At 44.6% G+C, this 19,121-nt stretch overlaps 1 protein-coding gene across 1 annotated transcript in view; it reads left to right on the plus strand.

The window, feature by feature from the left end:
• Nucleotides 1–19,121, plus strand: part of COL24A1 (collagen type XXIV alpha 1 chain) — a 910,546-nt gene that overhangs the window by 707,738 nt on the left and 183,687 nt on the right. The window contains exons 29-33 of the mRNA XM_069641689.1: nt 862–915; nt 6,077–6,121; nt 6,238–6,282; nt 9,449–9,502; nt 14,500–14,553. Of these exons, the coding sequence (XP_069497790.1) occupies nt 862–915; nt 6,077–6,121; nt 6,238–6,282; nt 9,449–9,502; nt 14,500–14,553 (252 nt within the window). The remainder of the gene's footprint in view (nt 1–861; nt 916–6,076; nt 6,122–6,237; nt 6,283–9,448; nt 9,503–14,499; nt 14,554–19,121) is intronic.

Below are 19,121 nucleotides of genomic sequence, written 5' to 3' on the forward strand. Positions count from 1 at the left end.
TCAGTTGGTACGGCTTTGGCCTCGACACTGCAGGTGGATTTGGGTTCATTAGCTCCCTGTCCGTCCGACACAAAGGCGAGTCGAACGACCTCGAGCGTGACCCCTAAGGAGAAACCTCTTCCAATGCTTATGGTGACAATTCTTTTGGTGGGTTACAATGTTCAGTTGCCTTACAGTGGCCATTTTTTTTGTTTTAAGGCTTGTACATGAGGGGGACCACCATTGAGCCTGTTAAGGGTTCAAAAAGGTTGGGTGAAAGATATGATGGAGATATGATGGAGTTATTATCTTCTAACGGGTTATACTAAAGATGTACCTTGATGTTCCCCGATCTCTTTCTCTTCCCACCCTCTAACCTGTCCTGCAGTATTGGTGATTTGAATACTTAGAGTTTGAGATAAGAGATATATTGAAAATATGAATGGGGGTATTATGTGAAGCCATGGAAATCTGAGTGCATCAAGGAGCACGGTCATAGATGAATCTATTGTCTTTTGGGTTGTATTCTGTAGTCCATTCCATTTGAATCCCTTAATAACGATGTTTGTGAACAAAGCAAATTCCTTATTCTATCGGCAGTACATCAGAGATGGTCAAACCCATATTCTTTCGCATTCATACGATTTGGTATAATGTTTCCATTTGCCTGGAAAAGAAAGACGCAAACAAATATTGCCTTTCTGGCATGAGAAATATGGGAAGGTATGTTGTCGGTGTTCCTTACCTCATAGGCAGTAACAAGTGGAACAGCAATTGCCCAGGCCAGCAGACCTCTAGTAACCCACGTACTATTTGACCGCTGGATGTTCTCAACACAGAGCCTCTCCATTGACACAAGACCTAATGTCTTTATATTTTCAGGGTCCAAGAGGTCCAGATGGCCCTTTAGGAGAACAAGGGATCCCAGGTGTTAAGGTAATCAAGTCTCAATAATTACTGCATGTATGGTTTGTTCTGTCACTTGCTATTTTCTCTTGTGAATTAGCTGCACGTACCTAGGCAGAAATGTGTTAACTTGGGTTTCCGTCAAAGCCATACTTTGCTCTAAGATGCCCAAATAATGATGACGATGTACGAAGGTTACGCTGTAGTGTCAGCAGATAGAAAGTACCACCTGGCATGCAAAGCCAATGTCAGCAACCAATGGAACGTTGGGAAAGTCCTTTAATTGTGAAAGCCTTGCTTCCTAATTGGAGTGACATGGCTCCACTGTCAGGTCAGTGGCATTCTTTTCCTTAGTTAATTAATGTCTCACAATGTAGTGTTTTTCTGTCTCACACAGAGTTTAGTTGGGAGATAAGAATGCACATACTGTTGGTGAACGGCTGACATAATTTCCACCGGTCTTCTCAGAGACACACCACACCCACCAATCCGATGCTTCCATTTTCAGCCATTCCTGGAGATGCTAAGAGTAAAAGTATCATCATAGTATACCAGCAATAAGAGAGCTGCTGCGACGGGGCAGAGGGGCTGAGGGAAATGAGAAGGAGGGTCAATGTGACCATATAGAGACTCGCATCACAGGAACGACAGCCACTATAATACTTCCTACACATGCACCCCAAATTCCTTGTGTTATTCTTGCCTTCCACTAGCTTCATTGTCATCAATATTCAATGTCCTTAAAGAGGTTTTCAGTAAAAAAATGTATTTAAAAATCATAAGCTCAATTACTGCCAGCTAAAAGAACTATCATAGAAAGGAGTAATGAAATATATAAATAAGAATACAAAAGTAGTCGAAATACACTGATCCCTAAGGTAAGGGATAACAGAAACCACTGCCAAAGCTTATCTGCTTCAGTGAGGAAATACGCAACTGCAGAGGTCTGTGCAGAGTCTTTCCTCACTGTCTATTTAGAAGGAGGAGCCAGAAATCCTGGGCTCAGGAATACCAGGAGAAGGCACACTGGTAGAAGGAAGCTGCTGGTTAAGTAAAGTTGGGGGGCTAGAGTGTGTTGCAGTTTGGGAAATAGGTGATCATAAAAAAGGTGGTGCAGGAAAGAAGCGAGGCGTATGAGTGGGGAGAACAGAGTAAGAGAACGGGGTGGAGAGAAAGGTGGGCACACAGAGTGGTGCCTCAAGTGAAGGTGCTAGGGGTTCTCCACCATCCAACAATACAGAGTACACCTGTAACAAGTTACACTAAATAGAACCTTGAGAAAAAGGCATCAGACTTTGAGTTCTGCTTTTTAGACCAGCAAATAGGTCTTCTACCTACCTAAAGTCATTTATGGAAGAGGAATCACATTTTTACGTGAGGTGTATCTTTTGCCAAAGTGTGCCTGGATTCCCCACTGACTGTTGCACATCTGCATCTGGCTTTTTTTATGTTTTTATGCCTGCTGCATGTAGCCATTGTTTTTAAGGTTTTCAAGAAAATGCCCCAGGATGCTATGTGTTGGTATTTAATCCCATAGTCATGAAGGATTAAATGGAACATCTAACCATTGTGTAAAAATAACCAAGAATAATGTGAGTAAAAGCCACCGTTTTCTGACTTCACAAATTATATTTTCTATTCTGTGATATGCTTTGACTTTCTCAAATCCTTCAAGTGCGGGGGGAAATTCACGGAAAAGTGAGCTGTGTATCTGTTGTTATATCGCACTGCTACCCTCCTTTGCGCCACTGTACAGGTCGCACCCTGCACTAGGCACCCTTTGAAAAGCAAAAAGGAATGGGTTCTGGCTTCAGGCAGGTGGTGTTCCAGGCTGCATCAATGGGTGGTGAATTAGTGTAAGATTACAATTCCGGTATAAGGGTCATTTTTGTAAGGGACTGTGCCTCATGGCCCTGTCACATGACTATCATTTTCCTCTTTGTGTAGTCTCCGACATGGTGTGGTTTATTGAGCATTCCTAAAGAGTTGGGAAACGTTTTCAACTTTCCTGCTCGCTTAATGTCTGTATGTTACCTCATCATTTGTCCTTATTTCCCAGTTCCACAAAAATAATTTCCCATCTATGTTTGCATTATTTCTCCACACTATGGGCATTGATTGTGTATTATATGCTTCCCTATTCCTACCAGTGTGGAGTGTGCTGTCATTGGTGTGTACCGGGAGAGACTAGAGAATGTGTGTAGAATATTCTGACCCTGGTGTTCTCTTCCAAGGAAGGCAGTTGGAAAGATGTAGTCTGGGTGGTGGGCATCAGTGGTGCAGGCTGGGCGGTGGGCATTGGTGGTGTAGCCTGGGTGGTGGGCATCTGTGGTGTAGCCTGGGTGTTGGGCATCGGTGGGCCCTGTTTCTTATATAAGATGTAACAGAAGAGGCAGACGAATAAAGCAACTCATTTGAAGACTTACCTGATTGTTTGGATATCCTACTTCACAACATGGGCGAAGAATTGGTCCATGGAGAGGTAAGGAGAGGAAAGAAGCCTGGGTGCTAAGTGCACAGCGTTATGTGCACATACTGTGAGGGGCTCGGGTGGAAGGTAAACGCTTGAACTGTATCACAGGGTAACACGTCAAAAAATAAAAATTGCATTTTAAGTAAGTGCCGAGTGGTGAGCGAGGGTTTTGGCGGGTAGTGAACAGAGAAGTGCTAATCCACGTCGCCGGATAGTGTGGACCTCAGTGGAGATCAGTTCGCTTCAGCTCCTCGGGAGAAAATGAGGATGTCAGGCGCACGTGTTGCTGAATACTGATGAGGAATGGGCTACACGTGTGCAAGGAGGGACGAAAGAACCCTGCAGCTTTGGAACACTGCATAGAGCCTTGCCCTTGCTGACCGGCAGCGGCTAAAGATTGCATCTGGATTGGGTGCAGTAGCAGCAGCAGGATTGGACGCCAGTATGAAATATAGAGTAACCCGTTTTTTTTATTTTATAAACCCCATCCCGAGTTTGCAAGGGTCGGTGGCTATGGTCTCGGTTTTTGCCAGGACCTGATTTCCCCCCATTTCCTCCCCCCACCGGCTTTCCTCCAATGAGAGGAGTGTGCCTGTGAGCACACACACCCCACCCCTGCAACAGGCCAGCGACATAAACGTAGGACTACAGTTTTAATTGTGTTTACTTGAGTCCTACTTCTATGTCAATGGCCTGTCCCGTTTTTTTCATTTTTTAATCTGGTGATCCTAACGAAATGGGAACTCTACGATATGGATAAAGAAATGTGTGTGCTTTTATTTCATAAAATGGGATTAAGTTATTTGCTATGGTGTACTGTGTCTCGTGGACTCTGAGATGCAATGCGTTGGAGTTGATGAAGCTGAAGTTGGGCATTGACAGGCTAAAGGATTGTTGTGCCTTGCATAACCTGCGATACTAAAACTGTTGATACTTCATACTTGGTGTGGTGGCTAGCAGGGGCGGGTCCAGACTCTATTTTTAGCTGGGGTGGCCCAAGTGTGGCACTAGAATATGCAGTGGTGGCATGAAGTACAAGCACACACACACACATAATGATCATAGTTTTGGATGGTGGGGTGGAATCTGGGTTGGCCAATCAGATTGCAGGGTAGCACGTGCCACCCCCAGGCCACTCCCTGGACATGCCACTGAAGGCTAGCCTACAAAAAGGGGGACAATGCTAATACGGGGGTACAGGGAAAAGTACAAAGTGTGTGCAGGAGTGTGGAGTATGTGGTGCAGAAGCTGATTTCAGACCTTAACCCTTTTGCAGGATTTGCTGGTTTAGCATTGCATCAGCATAAAGGACTGGTAGTGAACACCGGTGTTGATATATGGTATATGTTTTTGCATGTCAATGATCACTAGTCACATTGATATAATGGTGTAAAAACCACAGTGATAGTGACGTGCATAGCGGTAGATAAATGGCAGTTAAGAGTAAAGTGACTGCCAGATGCAGTGTGTGGCAGACAGGAGTGGATTGCTAGTGCCATGTGTAAGGCAGGCTTTGTATGTTTTGTTATTGGGCACCACGAAGTTGTTGTGTGCAAGTCGTTTGGAAATATTTCTCTGTACTGGTATCGTGGTGTGGTGTATGGCGGTTAATGGATGTATGGTTTCAGTGGCATCACAAGGGTGTTTTGCTGTGTAAGTGAGCCAGTAAGGAAGTCAAGTTATATTTATTGTTGTGACATCAGATTGTGGCGTACACCGGTGAATGGGTTTGGATGTATAGCTATGACTATTGTTATGGCATCCCAGTGTGGTGTGTGCCAGTAAACAGCTATGGATGTATAGTTATGGATCTATTGTCAGTGAGGTATCACGTAAATGTGATGCATAGTATTAATTAATGTGGATTCATATTTGACGGTTATAGAGGCCAAAGAGGAGTATATGTATGTGGTGCGTAAGAATATGCAAGGATGTATATATGTATGGGAGATGGTGCAGTGTTGTGTTTGCAGAAAGGATTTGTGTAGTACATGCTTCCCTATCCCGCCCAGTGTGGAGTGTGCTGTCATTGGTGTGTGTGGGAGAGAATGTAGAGTGGTGTAGAATATTCTAACCCTGGCGACCCACCAAAGGCACTTCGAGAGAGGTAGCCTGGGTGCATCTACTGCCAGACATGCAAATTGCCCAGTGGAAAATAGGTTCTTCTGGTTCCTGTTGAGGAATATGGATTTTGGGACTTTTGGCATAAGCCAAGTGGGCAACAACGATTGACCCTCTACTGGTTTATTAAATGTACCAACATGAACCGACAGATACCATAAAACACCAATAGTCACTTCTAAGATGAACCAAAATGAAATTAATGAGATTTATCTAAATAGTAGTTCATTAGATGTCCCAAAAGCAATAGTCAAGGAACTGCTATATTAGAAACCACGTCTATCTGTTTAACTGGAATTTCCACCAGGATTTTCCTCCCTTCTTTCATATGAACCTTTTGGAATCTTTAAAAAATATTTTTGCACGTATAGTCTTTTAGAATTTCTGATTGGTTGTTTAAATCTGGAGGTGGAATGCCCCCACACACCCCGTCATTGAAGGCATGTCTTGTGGTTAGTGTGCCCAGTACAGAGAACCCCACATATAAGGCTTTACGGTGCAACACATATTATAATCCAGTCTATTTGCTGTTCCTTTTCTGTTCCTGCTGTGCTGGATATAGCTCCTAAAATGTGATTTTCTTGATGTTTTTGACAGGGAGAACGGGGCGAACCTGGAAAGAAGGGCATAAGCGGAATTATTGTAAGTGAATGGAGTGGGTCCACACTGAAGCTTTAGCACATGCCGCATGCATTTACATTGCGGGACTACATTCCCTACAAACCTCTGTCTCTGATGGCAACACTTATATTTTCCAGGGCAAAGCTGGCCATCCGGGGGATCGAGGCGACCAAGGAACACCAGTAAGTCATTCAAGAATTTCTAACACTTCAGAAGAGTCTGTGGGATAAGCAGGCCATTCACAATGTAGGTCAGCATTCAAGTATAAAGCATACTCTCCTCATGTATTAAGACAGATTATAACATATGATCTTCGTCATACTGTGTCCACACAATGCCTTATCGAAGAAACTGCACTGTACTAAGTAGTACAGCAATATCATGTTCAGGCCAAGTTTTTCGTTTTCTGTGCCTGTGCGCTCTGGCAAGACGTTTCTGCTGAAGGTCCCTCGCTTTAGGTTGACGCGGGTCTAGGGTAAGTGGTCAGCCTTTCCCGTTGTGGCGTCCAAATTGTGGAACTCCCTCCCTCTTGCACTTCGGAAGATGGACGACTGACTTTATGTCGTTCAGAAGATCCCTGAAGACCTATCTTTTTTAGCTTTCCTTTTGCTTCCGGGTATATGTTACGCTTTATAAGTTCAGTTAAGGAGTGTCTTTGTCAAAGATGTGTTAAGAATAGTGCTGAGAATCAAGACACAATCTAAGGTAACTGGCATTGCAAGGACACCTTCACAAATGGGTAGCGCGGTACAAACCTACTTTTGAAATCTAACATGCATCAACAACTATGCTGCTGTGTGGTTGTGTCCTACATGTGTTGTGCAATGTACAGTGCAGTTCAAAGCACAGCAAATGTCTGCTTCTCTAACCTCACAGTGGACGAATTAAAAAAGTGCCTTGGTTTTGCCCATAGGATTTACACATATGGCCTCTTCCCCGGGGTGCAGAAAGGGACACCAAGATCTTTTTCCCCGCCATCCCTCCCACAAAGGCCCAGGTGCCCTCAGGCATGTGATTTAAAAACAAACCTTAGGTTCCATGGGACCTGTTCAGCCACAAGTGTAGCCTTTCCCAATGATGCTGCTAGGTTTGGCGGGCTTGAATTTTGAGATCAGCGTCTGCTCTTCCGCAGGGCATAATTAGATGGTCCCCCTCAGAATGGAATGCTCATTTAGGACCATAATCAGGCAACTGGCAAAAAAGAAGGACAAAAATAGCTAAATGTCAAATCAAGCGAAGCAACTTGAATGCTTCCGCTGGAAGTGTAGCCTCGTGCCATCTTGCCCACTAAAAATCGAATGTATATTGCCAGGAACAAGTATGGGTCCTCTTGATGTGGGTGAATACCTATGAAGGAAAATCAGCCCCACGAAAGCTTCCTGCAAGAAGGAGATGCGACGAGACGAGAGGACTATTTTAAACATAATTACAATTTGAGCCAAAGTGAGACGAATTGATTTGCCCAGAATCCCATTCTTTTTTGAACACATCGCTGAATCCCGGATTAGAACCCAGGTTTCTGGGTTCGGAGGTCTGTGCTAGATTCCACCACTGGGCAGGACGGCTATGTTGATGGCATCTCTTACCTACACAGTGGTTTATGCCAATACCAACAGCTATTTGCCCCGAAACTCCAGCTCCTCTGTACTTCCCGAGGTTTGGTGGAAGGTTACAGCGCTCATTCCACGAGGCATTCTTTGTTAGAACAGCTCTGATTTGCTATCTTTTTCAAAGCTTTTAAGAACTTGGCTCTGCGATTAAATATATGAGTAGTTAATTTCTGGCTTCCTGAAAAAATCCATGTGGTTGTAATCTGAGGGAAGTTTAAATCTTCCAATATTTGTATGTACTTGATTTATTTTTAGCTCAATAAGTCCACTGCTCTGATGCATTCTAGTGTCAGCTTTGTGCTTCACAAAAATTGCAATTAAATCAAAAGTTACACATCTTTGGCACTATACCACATACGCATTCCGGTTTATAGGAGGAGAGATCAAGTACCAAATAAGAAAATGGAATTAATGTTTATAAATAAGGAGAGGTCACAGTCGACTCTCAAGAATCGTGGACGATGTTCGGCTCAACCATGGAGGTGAAAAATCCCCCTGAGGAATACTGCATAGAGGTGCCCGTCTACTTACCAAGCATGGGCAACTTATCTCTGCTTCCCCAAAGAAAACGGATGGGATTCTTAGAGCTGCTTAACCAGCACTCCTCCAAGAGTCGATTAGGGTTAACAGCTAAGGAGTTGGAATGAGAAAATATACAAGGTTTAGTAATCTGATCACTGGCTGTACCCACTAAGGTGTCAGCTTATTCCCCCAAGTGGCATATAATTACATGGGAGTTGGGTGGCAGAGCCTTGCATGAACCACCGAATAGTCCATACCCTGAAACATGGAGTTTTACGTGTTGCAATCACAATTGTGGCTGAGTTTATTCTGAAGTTTTTTTAGGCTGCCACAGGGCGATTTCCCTAATATTTAAGGAAAGGGGCCGAGAGGGAAGAAGCACTTCCCCCCAAATAAGGGTTCTAGGTGGTCATAAAAAAAAGGAAAAAGAACAATGAAATGCCTAAATACCTAATAATGAAATAGAATCAGGTATCCCCACAGTCAAGGTTTTTCTGGACTTAATTCTTTGCTGTGAAACACTTTACCAACATTCAGAACATCCCTTTATGCCTTCATTGCTACTGTGAGCATGAGGCCTCTATATGTCTGGTACTGTGCAGCAGGCGTTCTTCCACACCCGGTTCATGTGTAGTGGCCATCTTGGGAGAGGAACGCGACGCTGTGCATCTGATTCCACGGACAGTAGGAGACTGTGTGGCAGACCTGTAGCATCTTGCTCACCAAGGCTGCCACAGATGTCCTGGCACCGACTTGGATGGGATCCCTCCCTGTTCTCCAGCCCTTGAATTCGTCCTAGGAGCTTGATACCTAACACTCAGACACTTTTAGAAAGGAGGAAAATAGAAGAAGGAAAGGAGACAAAAACAAACAAGGCCAAAGATAGATGACTAAAAAATAATGACCGCTGTCATCTAATTGAACTGGAACTAAGGAGCGAGGAGCCCACAATAGGTCAGCATGGGATTACATTTGCTTTTGCAAGAGGGTTGATTAAAATATAATTATCATATTTCCAATTATGTGTCCCGTTGAGAACATACCTTAGCGTCCTTAAAATTAGTAGAGAACTGAAAGAAATGCTCTCTACAACTCTTCAGATAAAGGTCTCTGTTAAGTCATATATTATCATATGTAAAGAAATGATACATATATTGAATGATGAAAATCAATATTCATTTTTTAATATTTACCTTTTTCTTACATGCTCTTTTAGGGTTTGCCTGGTACTCCTGGAAGCAGTGGGGATAAAGGACCAATGGGAGAGCCAGTAAGTATACGCCTAGAGCCCATGTACACACACACACACACGCATGTGTATGTATAATACCAGCTCCATTTAAGTATGTATGCCATAAATGGATCCCAACAACAGTGGTTACTTGTTTGGTCTAAGGCAGCATGCTCATGAAATGAGACTGACTGAGCTTAAATGCAGTACAGCAACTTCTAAGGTCTATGTGTTATCAATGTAAAAAACACATTGGCCCTCATTACGAGTCCAGTGGAAACCATTCCGGTAAAACCGGCAGGTAGCTACCAGACCCGTAGTGATTTACTGCCATCTGACTTGCCGGAATCGCCAGGGCATTACAGCCACCGCGGTCCGGTATGTCAGGCTCCAGTAAAATTCCTGTGGCGTCCCATATGAATGGGGACCGTGGAAGCACTGGCACCATTAATAACGGTGCCGCTGCTTCGGTGAATGTCTGCGGGCGGGTGCCTTTCTCCAGAATGGGGTCTGGCATGGATTCACATGCTCATGAATATTCCCCGTCGTCAGGCTGGGAATCCTCTGTAAAGAAAAAATCAGTATCAGTTTTGTTTCTGATCTGTCTTTCTTAGTAGTAACCAATCACTGGTCTCTGGACCATACCGCCCCCAGCCAATGACTGCCCTCTCCCTAAGCCCCGCCTCTGGCAGCCATCCTCAGATTTTTACCGCACGTTCAAGTGTTAGGATTCCTCGTGCTATAGCTCTCGAGCTTTTTCTGCGTTTCGCGCTTTTTCAAAGAGATGTATCTCTTTTTTCGGTTAAATGGAGCCCTAAGCTCCACCGCTTCTACTTCCGATCAACGGGGAACCGTTTCAGAATCTTCTACGCCCCTCGAGGGTGAAGTTTTAATCGAGCTGCGCTTCTTGGAGGATTCCAGAAGTTTTCTGAGGCCTACCTCGTGGATATGGCCCAGGAGAAAGGAAGCTCGAGACCGGGCAAGCTGTTCAGGAACTGCCCTGGATGCAAGCTACAGAACCTGTTCAAGGAGTACGAGCACTCGAAGTGTCTCTACTGCCTTCATGAAGACAAATCGCACGTGGAGAAGGAGTGTGCGTTTTGCATGAACATGTCGGAGCGAACCATGAGGGACCATCGGACCCGTCTCGCCAACTAGTTGAAAATCAAGAGCCCAGCAGGTGATAAGAAGAAGAAACCCGAGCGGTCTTCTTAGTCCTGTGAGGGCACCCCGGCGACGGGGGCCCAACAGAAGGCAAAGCACCGCGAGTCCAGGGGCACCAGGAGCGCAGAACGGTCGGGCTCCTCGGATGCCAGGCAGGGCACACCTTCACTGATGCCATGAACCACGAGACAACGCTCTGGCTCGGGGAAGAGAAAGTCTGAGAACCCGGCTAAGCTTCTGGAGAGGCCCCGGTCGATCTCAAAGGAACCGGCCAAAGGGGTATGAGGCGGTGACCCTCCCCCTAAGGTGAAGGCCTCAAGCATGCCCAAGGTGGTGAAGGCCTTGATTCACCCGGCCAAGGCCTCTATTGAGGGTATCGCTAAAGCCCTGGTGAAGCCTGTGGAGGCTCCCCCAGTGGAGGCGACCTCAGGGCCCAGAGTTTCCCTGCCCCCACAGAGGGAAGCCTCTTTTAAGCCCATCGAGAAGACCCCCGTGAAGACCCCGGTGGAAAAAGAGGGGGGGTGGTGGCCTTAACGGACACGGACACAACCTCAGAGGAGGAACTGGTCAAAGTCACAGAGGAGGCCCGTCCCCACGGGAGGGATCCCGACGAGGGGGACGACGAGAGCGATGGTGACGACGACGAGGCTCCACTGGAGGAGGAGCAACCGTCGCGTCCATCGCAACCCGGGCCACGAGACAACTCGGCGGCCATTTTGACAGCAATCCAGGTCTTATGCACGGAGATAAGGACCAGGTTGCCCTTGCCTTCGACGGACGACCCGACAGAACCGAGTCCATCGGGAAGCCCCCCTAACAAGAGGAGAAGGATCCATCCAACCCCGCCTTCCCAGCCCTCACGGCCCTCTTAGCCTTTGTCTCCTTCCCCGACCTCGAGGGAGGACACAGGGACGGATACAGTCACGATGGGGACGGATAACGACGGTGGTGACGACGGGACTGATCTCCCGTCGCCAATTCCTCGGGCGTCTCCTCCCGACAAAATTGGCTCGTTTTACGCCATGATCGCCAGGGCATCCAAGCTTTTTCAGCTCTGCCCCGAAGAGAAGAAGAAGGAAGGTTTCCTTTACCAACGGCGTGAGGCCAAAAGGAAAACGGTCCTCGCAGTGCCGTTTTTGGATGACATCTAAGAATCCGCCCACGACACCTGCTAAGAGGGACCGGTACGAGAAGAAGTACCGGGTCCCCGACGCCGCCCCTTTGTGCCTTAGAGCGCAACCGACCCCGATTCGGTCGTTTCAGCAGTGGCCAAGAAGAAAGAGGGGGGCATCGGCCTCGACCTCTAATTCCCCGCCGGACGGCGAGGGAAAGAAGCTGGATGCCATGGGACGACGAGTCATCTCGTCGGCGTCGACTATGATTAAGGCGGCCAACGCCCTAGCGATCGTGGCCCGCTACGACAGGGAGTTGTGGTACAAGATTGCCCCCCTGTTAGACTTCTTCCCAGACGATAAGAGTGCAGAGGCCCAGGCAATCCTGCAGGAGGGTGAGGTGGCCTCTGACCACGCCATAAAGGTGGCCACGGACATTGCCGACACCGGTTTCTGCCAATTGGGCAACAGTGTTTGTCTTCGACGGCGGGGGTGGCTCAAGGCGACGGATTTGCGCCAGGATGTACAGGCCACGGTTTTGGACATGCCCTTTGATGGGAACAACCTGTTTGGGAAGACAGTGGATGAGTCCCTTCAGGCCATCAAGACCGACTTGGGAGTTCTACAACAATGACGTCTGCCCTTTCGGAACTCCGGAGGGAAGCAAGGTGCCTCCAAGGGATTCAGCGGCGGCTCCTCACCGTACCGTCAAGCAGCCCGCTCCTCGTTGCAAGAAGCCTACAGGGGACGAGGCAAGTCCAGAGGACCTCGCCGTCGTCGCCAAGAAGGCCAAGGCGGCAGGGTGGCGGCCAAGCAAGACTGAACTGGGCATGGTGTCAGGCCCCCACCTAAGCATCCCGGTGGGAGGCCGGCTGACGAGGTTCATCAGCGTGTGGAAATCCATCTCCACCGACCACTGGGTGCTCAATGCCCTGGCCCAGGGGCCACACTCAAATTCTTAAAGAAGTGTCCCTGCATTCCACCCGTGGCCAGGAAGGAAAACCACGTCCCTCAACTACTGTTGGAAATAAAGGCGATGCTCAAAAAAAGGTGCCATCAAGCTCGTCCCAAAGAGGCTTCGGGTCTCCGGAGTTTACTCAAGATACTTCCTCGTCAGAAAGGAGACGGGCGGATGGTGCCCCATCCTGGACCTGCGTCGACTGAACAAGTACATCAAGGCACAGAAGTTCCGGATGGTCAGCCTCCAGCATGTGCTGGGACAGCTGGAGGAAGGTGGCTTCCTATCGTCATTGGATTTGGAGGATGCGTACTTTCATATCCCCATTCTAAAAAGGCACCCAAAGTTCCTCAGGTTCGTGGTCCAAGGGCGGCACTACCAGTTGAAGGCTCTCTCGTTCGGACTGAAGTCGGCTCCCAGGGTGTTCACCAAGTGCTTAGCACCGGTGGCAGCGCGACTGCGCCTGCTGGGGATCCACGTTTACCCCTACCAGGACCATCGGCTCATCTGGGCAACAACAAGGGAGCTCGCCGTCGAACACACGGCAAAGAACGTCCAGCTGCTCACGGACCTGGGATTCTCCATCGACTTCTCCAAATCCCACCCGGTCCCGTAGAAGGTCGCACTATGTCTGGGAGCCAAGCTCGATACAGTGGCGTAAGCAGTGCGGTACAACACAGTGGAATGGAGGCCAATGTGTCTATAACTCCATAAGACCAGGGGATTCTTACTAAGAGGCAGGTTAATGGCTCTTTCCTGTCTGGAATGTCAAAGGTGTGGAGACATGGTATGTGAGAGTCAGCAAAGGTAACTGAGTTGTTGGCGTTAATTGCCATAATTTGACTATTGCCAAATTTAGGAACACCAGCATGTCATGCTACAATTGCAATTCCTACATTAGTCAGAATATGACATTCTCTAATGCAGGTAACCATCATGAACAACACTAAACCAAACAATGTCAAGAACATACGACATGCAATTTTGTTCTTGCATGGGGGCACAGTGATCAAGTTTTCATAACCTGGTGTAAATACATCTACTGCTTTCAATCATTTGTGTAGTTTCTAATTTCAGGCAATGTTGTATAGACGGTGAATGAGCTGCTCTTCCAATAAGTCACCCCCTCCCGTCCTAGCTCCCTCAACCCCATTGATCTTTGCGTCGTATAATGCCAACACAGAGCTCTGAATATGAACGCAGTTGGTTCAAGTGCAGTGCCCATGCATGGCGTCTGGTCTCCATACAATGGCTACTCTAATAACACATGCACAAAATGCAGGATGCATCCAGGTTCCACTGATGTCTTTGGAATTGTACTTCTGAAAAACATCATGATTAGGGGTAGACCTGCACCAGGGGTATTCCCAATGCAGATCATGTGCAGCAGGTCACCTTTTCTATGTGCAGTTCTCCACTACTTCCAAGCAAGGTGTGTGCAATGTAACCTCCAGCACATACAGCAGCTAGCATATGTCCCTTAGCTCTTCGACCTGCCCTACTGGCAATGTTTCATCTTCCTCTCTATGTGAAGGCTGCATTTGCACTACCTAACGTACGCCCAAAAAAACATCCATCGTCCATGGCCATTCCTTCAGTGTTCATGATCTGTGAATCAATACATGTCTATACACGTTTTACCAGTATGACTGGTCAGGTTTTTCCTAAAGTGTGCACATAAGGCATGTTGTATTGCATATGTGTATTTAGTAATCAAACATGTGGACTAGAATCGCATAACATTATATATTATTAAATTAATTAATAAATTATATTATGGATAACATGTTTGTCTATTTTAGGGACCAAGAGGACAACAAGGGGATCCTGGCCCTACTGGGGAAATGGGCCCTGAGGTAAGTGTGTCTGCATGTGAGAGGAATGCTCCTGTCCTGGCAAAATAGTGACGTCTTACTGAAAATTGGTTGTGTGTTCACCCTGACACAGGTCAAACTGCTGTTTCAAATGTTCTGAACTTTCCAAATATTGCAAACCTTGTCTTTGGCAAATTCATAATCACCTATTTCTTCAAAAAACTTTCATAACAACAATAAAAAAACTACAGTGATGAATGTCGTCAATAGCTAATTACTGTTTCAGGGGATTGTTTTGCTAAAAAAGCTAAAGGTGTATAATTAAGGAAATAAAAATACCCAAAGAAAAGTAGACCTGCAGAAGCTTCTAGGTAGCAACATATTTGTCCTGCAAGAAACGTGGCTCACAACCAGTTTAATAATAGAGGGATATGAAGCTGTAAGAGGGGCGGTTGGGAGACCCTGTGGTGGCCCGGTTATCGGAGCCAAGGATATACTGTCGGGAAGGCAAATCCAAATATTTTGTGTGCCTGTTTACGTGTAAGTGAGGACGAAAGTAATAATCCGACACTGTTGGTGGTAAACAAACTGCCGAAATTATGACACACTTAACGGGAATTCTAATGGGATGGAGTTGGAATTATAGTAAGGGGGGAAATTATGATTTATGGGGATTTGAATGCTGACTGCGAGTTGGCCATTTACAAATATGATAGGCTAGTACATTGTGGTAGGTCTTGTCCCGCAAAGTATAAGAATGTTTTTTTTTAAATTTCGCAGGTAGCTCAGTGGTTGAGTTATCTGTGAGCGTATGTCTTGAATATTAAAAAGAGGAAAGAAAAAGAAGTCCGGCTGAAAATTGCACTTGGACCAATGGATTGTTTTACAGCAGAGTTGATTATATCTCCATGACACAGCTCTCCAAATTGGGCCCTCATGTTCTACGCACCGTATCTACGTCCCTTGATTGTTTTACAGCAGAGTTGATTATATCTCCATGACACAGCTCTCCAAATTGGGCCCTCATGTTCTACGCACCGTATCTACGTCCCTTGATTGTTTTACAGCAGAGTTGATTATATCTCCATGACACAGCTCTCCAAATTGGGCCCTCATGTTCTACGCACCGTATCTACGTCCCTTAGTGGCCATAACATATTAGAGTTAAACATGAATTTCTTGTATAATAACAGATGAAATCAATTGGAAGGACATTATGAAGTCAACACAAAGGGCAATAGGATTATGTGGAATGAGCGTAATGTTGTTGATCTAAGTAGAAGGGTGTTCCCGGCCCAGACGTTATCACAGCTGCAATCCATAGTGAACTACTATTGGAATTTATTCCAGATATGCTAAGCCGTCAGGTACTTTCAGGCTGTGTTGGATGCCCCTGGTAAACTTTTTTGTAATATTTTACTGGAGGAGCTCCGAATATGGGTTAATAACCAACTGCTTCTGTCACTGCAGCAGACAGGCTTTCGGAGGGGCATGGGTACCATGCATAATGGTTCCATATAATTTCCACAAAGTAAATTACTTTGTGGTAATTTAATTTGTGGAAATTACTTTGACAGTTTAATTTGACTTTTCTTTTATTGTGGGGTCCCCCAAACCCATGTCTCCCTTCACTATAACCCTTAGCCCAAACCCCTGCCCACCCCCCTTTTTTATCCATTAACCCACAACTCAATAAATGTTGAAATAAAGTGTTGATGTAATTTCCACAAAATATATTACCACATAGTAATTTACTTTGTGGAAACAATGTGAGACCGGCATAATATATGGACAATGCAATATTTTATACGTAGAACATTAAAGACTAAGGCCGCCTCATCATACATTGCTTTTATAGATTGCACAAGTGCTGTCGACTGTGCGGATGCCATAGATTATGGGGTAAATTGCCCAAGTGGGGAATAGACCCTGGCCTGCTTAACCTTCTAATTCAGTTCTATTCTGATACGTCAGTAGCTGTAAGATTAAACCAAACTGGACAGTTAACCCCCTTTATTCCGACCACCAATGGGCTAGCCAGGGTTGCGTATTAGCTCCCTTTCTCTTCCATCTATATGAGGCAGATATGCACATAGCCTCAGAGGGTTGCAAAAATTATCTGCCAAAAATGGGCAAACAGCATATTTCCTGGCTGTCCTCTGCTCATGACAGTCATTTTTGACAAAACCCCTTTCCAACAGCAAACGTTAACTACTCAAATTCACCTACTGGAACAACAACAATTTGAAGATAAATCATAGAAAACTAAGATCATGGCTGTTGATAGAACGTAAGTCTACAGGAATGTTATATGGAAAATAGGGTTCAATGTTCTTTTGCTGCCAGTTTTTTTTCTGATATTTTTTACAAATATTTTTATTGATAAATCTAATTGAACTTGTTTTTCTTATATTTGAGGGGATTCTCTACCCAACCCCACTTCCCTATTATTTAATCCCTAGCCCTGTATCCCTTTTATCACCTTCCTCACCCCCTTTATTTTATGATGAGATTTTGCAATGAATATTTCTTGTTAAAAAACCAATTGAAAAACAACATGGTTTCAAAACTACTGTATACCGGAAAATGGATGGAAAACCGGTAGTGCATTCCTATATATATTTTTACTTGCTAGTAACTATGACTCTTCTATGTTGTTAAAATAGCATATTGCACCTAAAGCAGTTACTAGATTCAGAAAGGCGTAGAGTTTTCTACATACTAAAGCCAGCTTCTCGATAGAGGGAATGGTAAATGTATATAAAGCTAGTATTGTTCCGGGCATACTGTATGGACTGCAGACATTTGCTTACAAGCAGCTATCATGGCTGAAATCCTTGGAAGGGAAATTATGGAGATATAACCTAAGCCTCCCCAATCCTTGCCGGTAGAGGCAAACCGTATGGAATTGGGGTTGGTCGCCCTGTTAACTATGATAACTATGATCAAAATAAAAAGGTGTGTTCTCCTATTTAGACTCATGACAGATAAGGGTAAAATTATACTGAGTTGGTACGAGGACATAACCAGGGCTAATTTAGCCACTAATCTCACAATGAAGGAGATAGTGACCTCCTGCATGGACTGCGGTGTCCAGTCAATATGTCGAATGCATTTTTTCGAAATGCAAAAATGTCGAAAAAATAAAGTAGAAAAGAAAATTGCGAATGTATTCTTTTTTTATTTAATACGTTTTTTGGGAGGTTTTGTAAGAAAGATAAAGTGTTAAAGAAAAGAAACGGGGGTTTTGGGGGGAACCCCCCCATTAAAAAAAAAGAAACATTTGAAAAACAAAAATCGACTTAATTTTTTCGACATTTTTGCATTCGAAAAAATGTAATTCGAAATATTCACTATAAACCATGGACTGCCACAGGTCCAATGGTTGGAATTTGGATCAAATGTATAATCTTGCAAATGCCAAGAAATCATTGATCTTAAAAAGCCTACCAATGGGACAGAAATAGTAATGTTGATTACCTGTCAGCAAAAAAGTCTCTAAACGAATATGCAAAACAGTTTTTTCCATATTTGTCACCATTCGGCTACTTAATTCAAATTATATACCAAAACATGAGACAGTTTAGAATGAAATTGAGATTAAATCGGCTGCCATCATATATAGTCATTGGAGCTAGAGAACGTATCCCGTTCGAAGAGAGACTTTGTAGAGTCTGCACGGGGGGGAGGCGGGGCTTGGAAACTGCAATGTCCTAATTTGATTTCGATATGCAGAATTAATTACCAAAACAATGTACGAAATATAGAAGATATATCAGGCAACCAATATTGGTCAAATATAATGGCTGCTCTTTCAAAGGTGCTATTATATTCTGTGCACATGGTATGGGGACATATAGAAAGTGTCATAGACAAGAAAGGAATTTGTTCTTAAATATGTCTTTCACAGGATCATCAAATGTAATTGTATAAGGTGATTTTATATAAATGATTTTCTATTTCTTTTTTTGTATTTTAATTTGTGACATTGATTGCTTGTCTATCTGTAGATTGTTTAATGTATGATTTTATAGTGTACATTTTTGATATTAAACCATAACACTGAATAAAATAAATAAATATATAAGCAAATAAAGAAAGATGTGGGGTGGCGGGCGGTGGGTGGGGCAAAAGGAAGGCATTGGGAGTGAAAGGGGTATTTAAGTGTATAACAAGGTAGTAGTTGAGGGTAGACAATGTTCAAGAAAGGAAACAAAAGGTAGAAGGAAATGGGACTGGCCGGGAAAGGGACTTTAGAAAAAGTCTCAGAGCCATGTTGTTTTTGGGATAGAAAAGGAAGTACCTGTCACTTTAAATGTAACCGGAAGTACAGTAGAAATAAAGAAACATATTTTAAAAAGCCACGCACGTTCGTCAAAAACTCTGATAGAAAGAAATATTCAAATGTTTAAGAACACAATGTATCATAACAAACATGTCAAGGGAAAAATGCAATGCAGGTAAACTGACATAACACAGAATCATCAGTAACAATGTTGGCTTAAAGATGACCGGAGAATATACCCTATTGCCAGTCAATATAAAACACATTAAAAATAAGGTGGACTAGATGTATTTATTATAAGACTTCATTCAGTTTCTATCCACAA

This window comes from Ambystoma mexicanum, chromosome 1q, assembly GCF_040938575.1.
Source record: "Ambystoma mexicanum isolate Mex_15411 chromosome 1q, UKY_AmexF1_1, whole genome shotgun sequence".
Classification (NCBI taxonomy): domain Eukaryota; kingdom Metazoa; phylum Chordata; class Amphibia; order Caudata; family Ambystomatidae; genus Ambystoma; species Ambystoma mexicanum.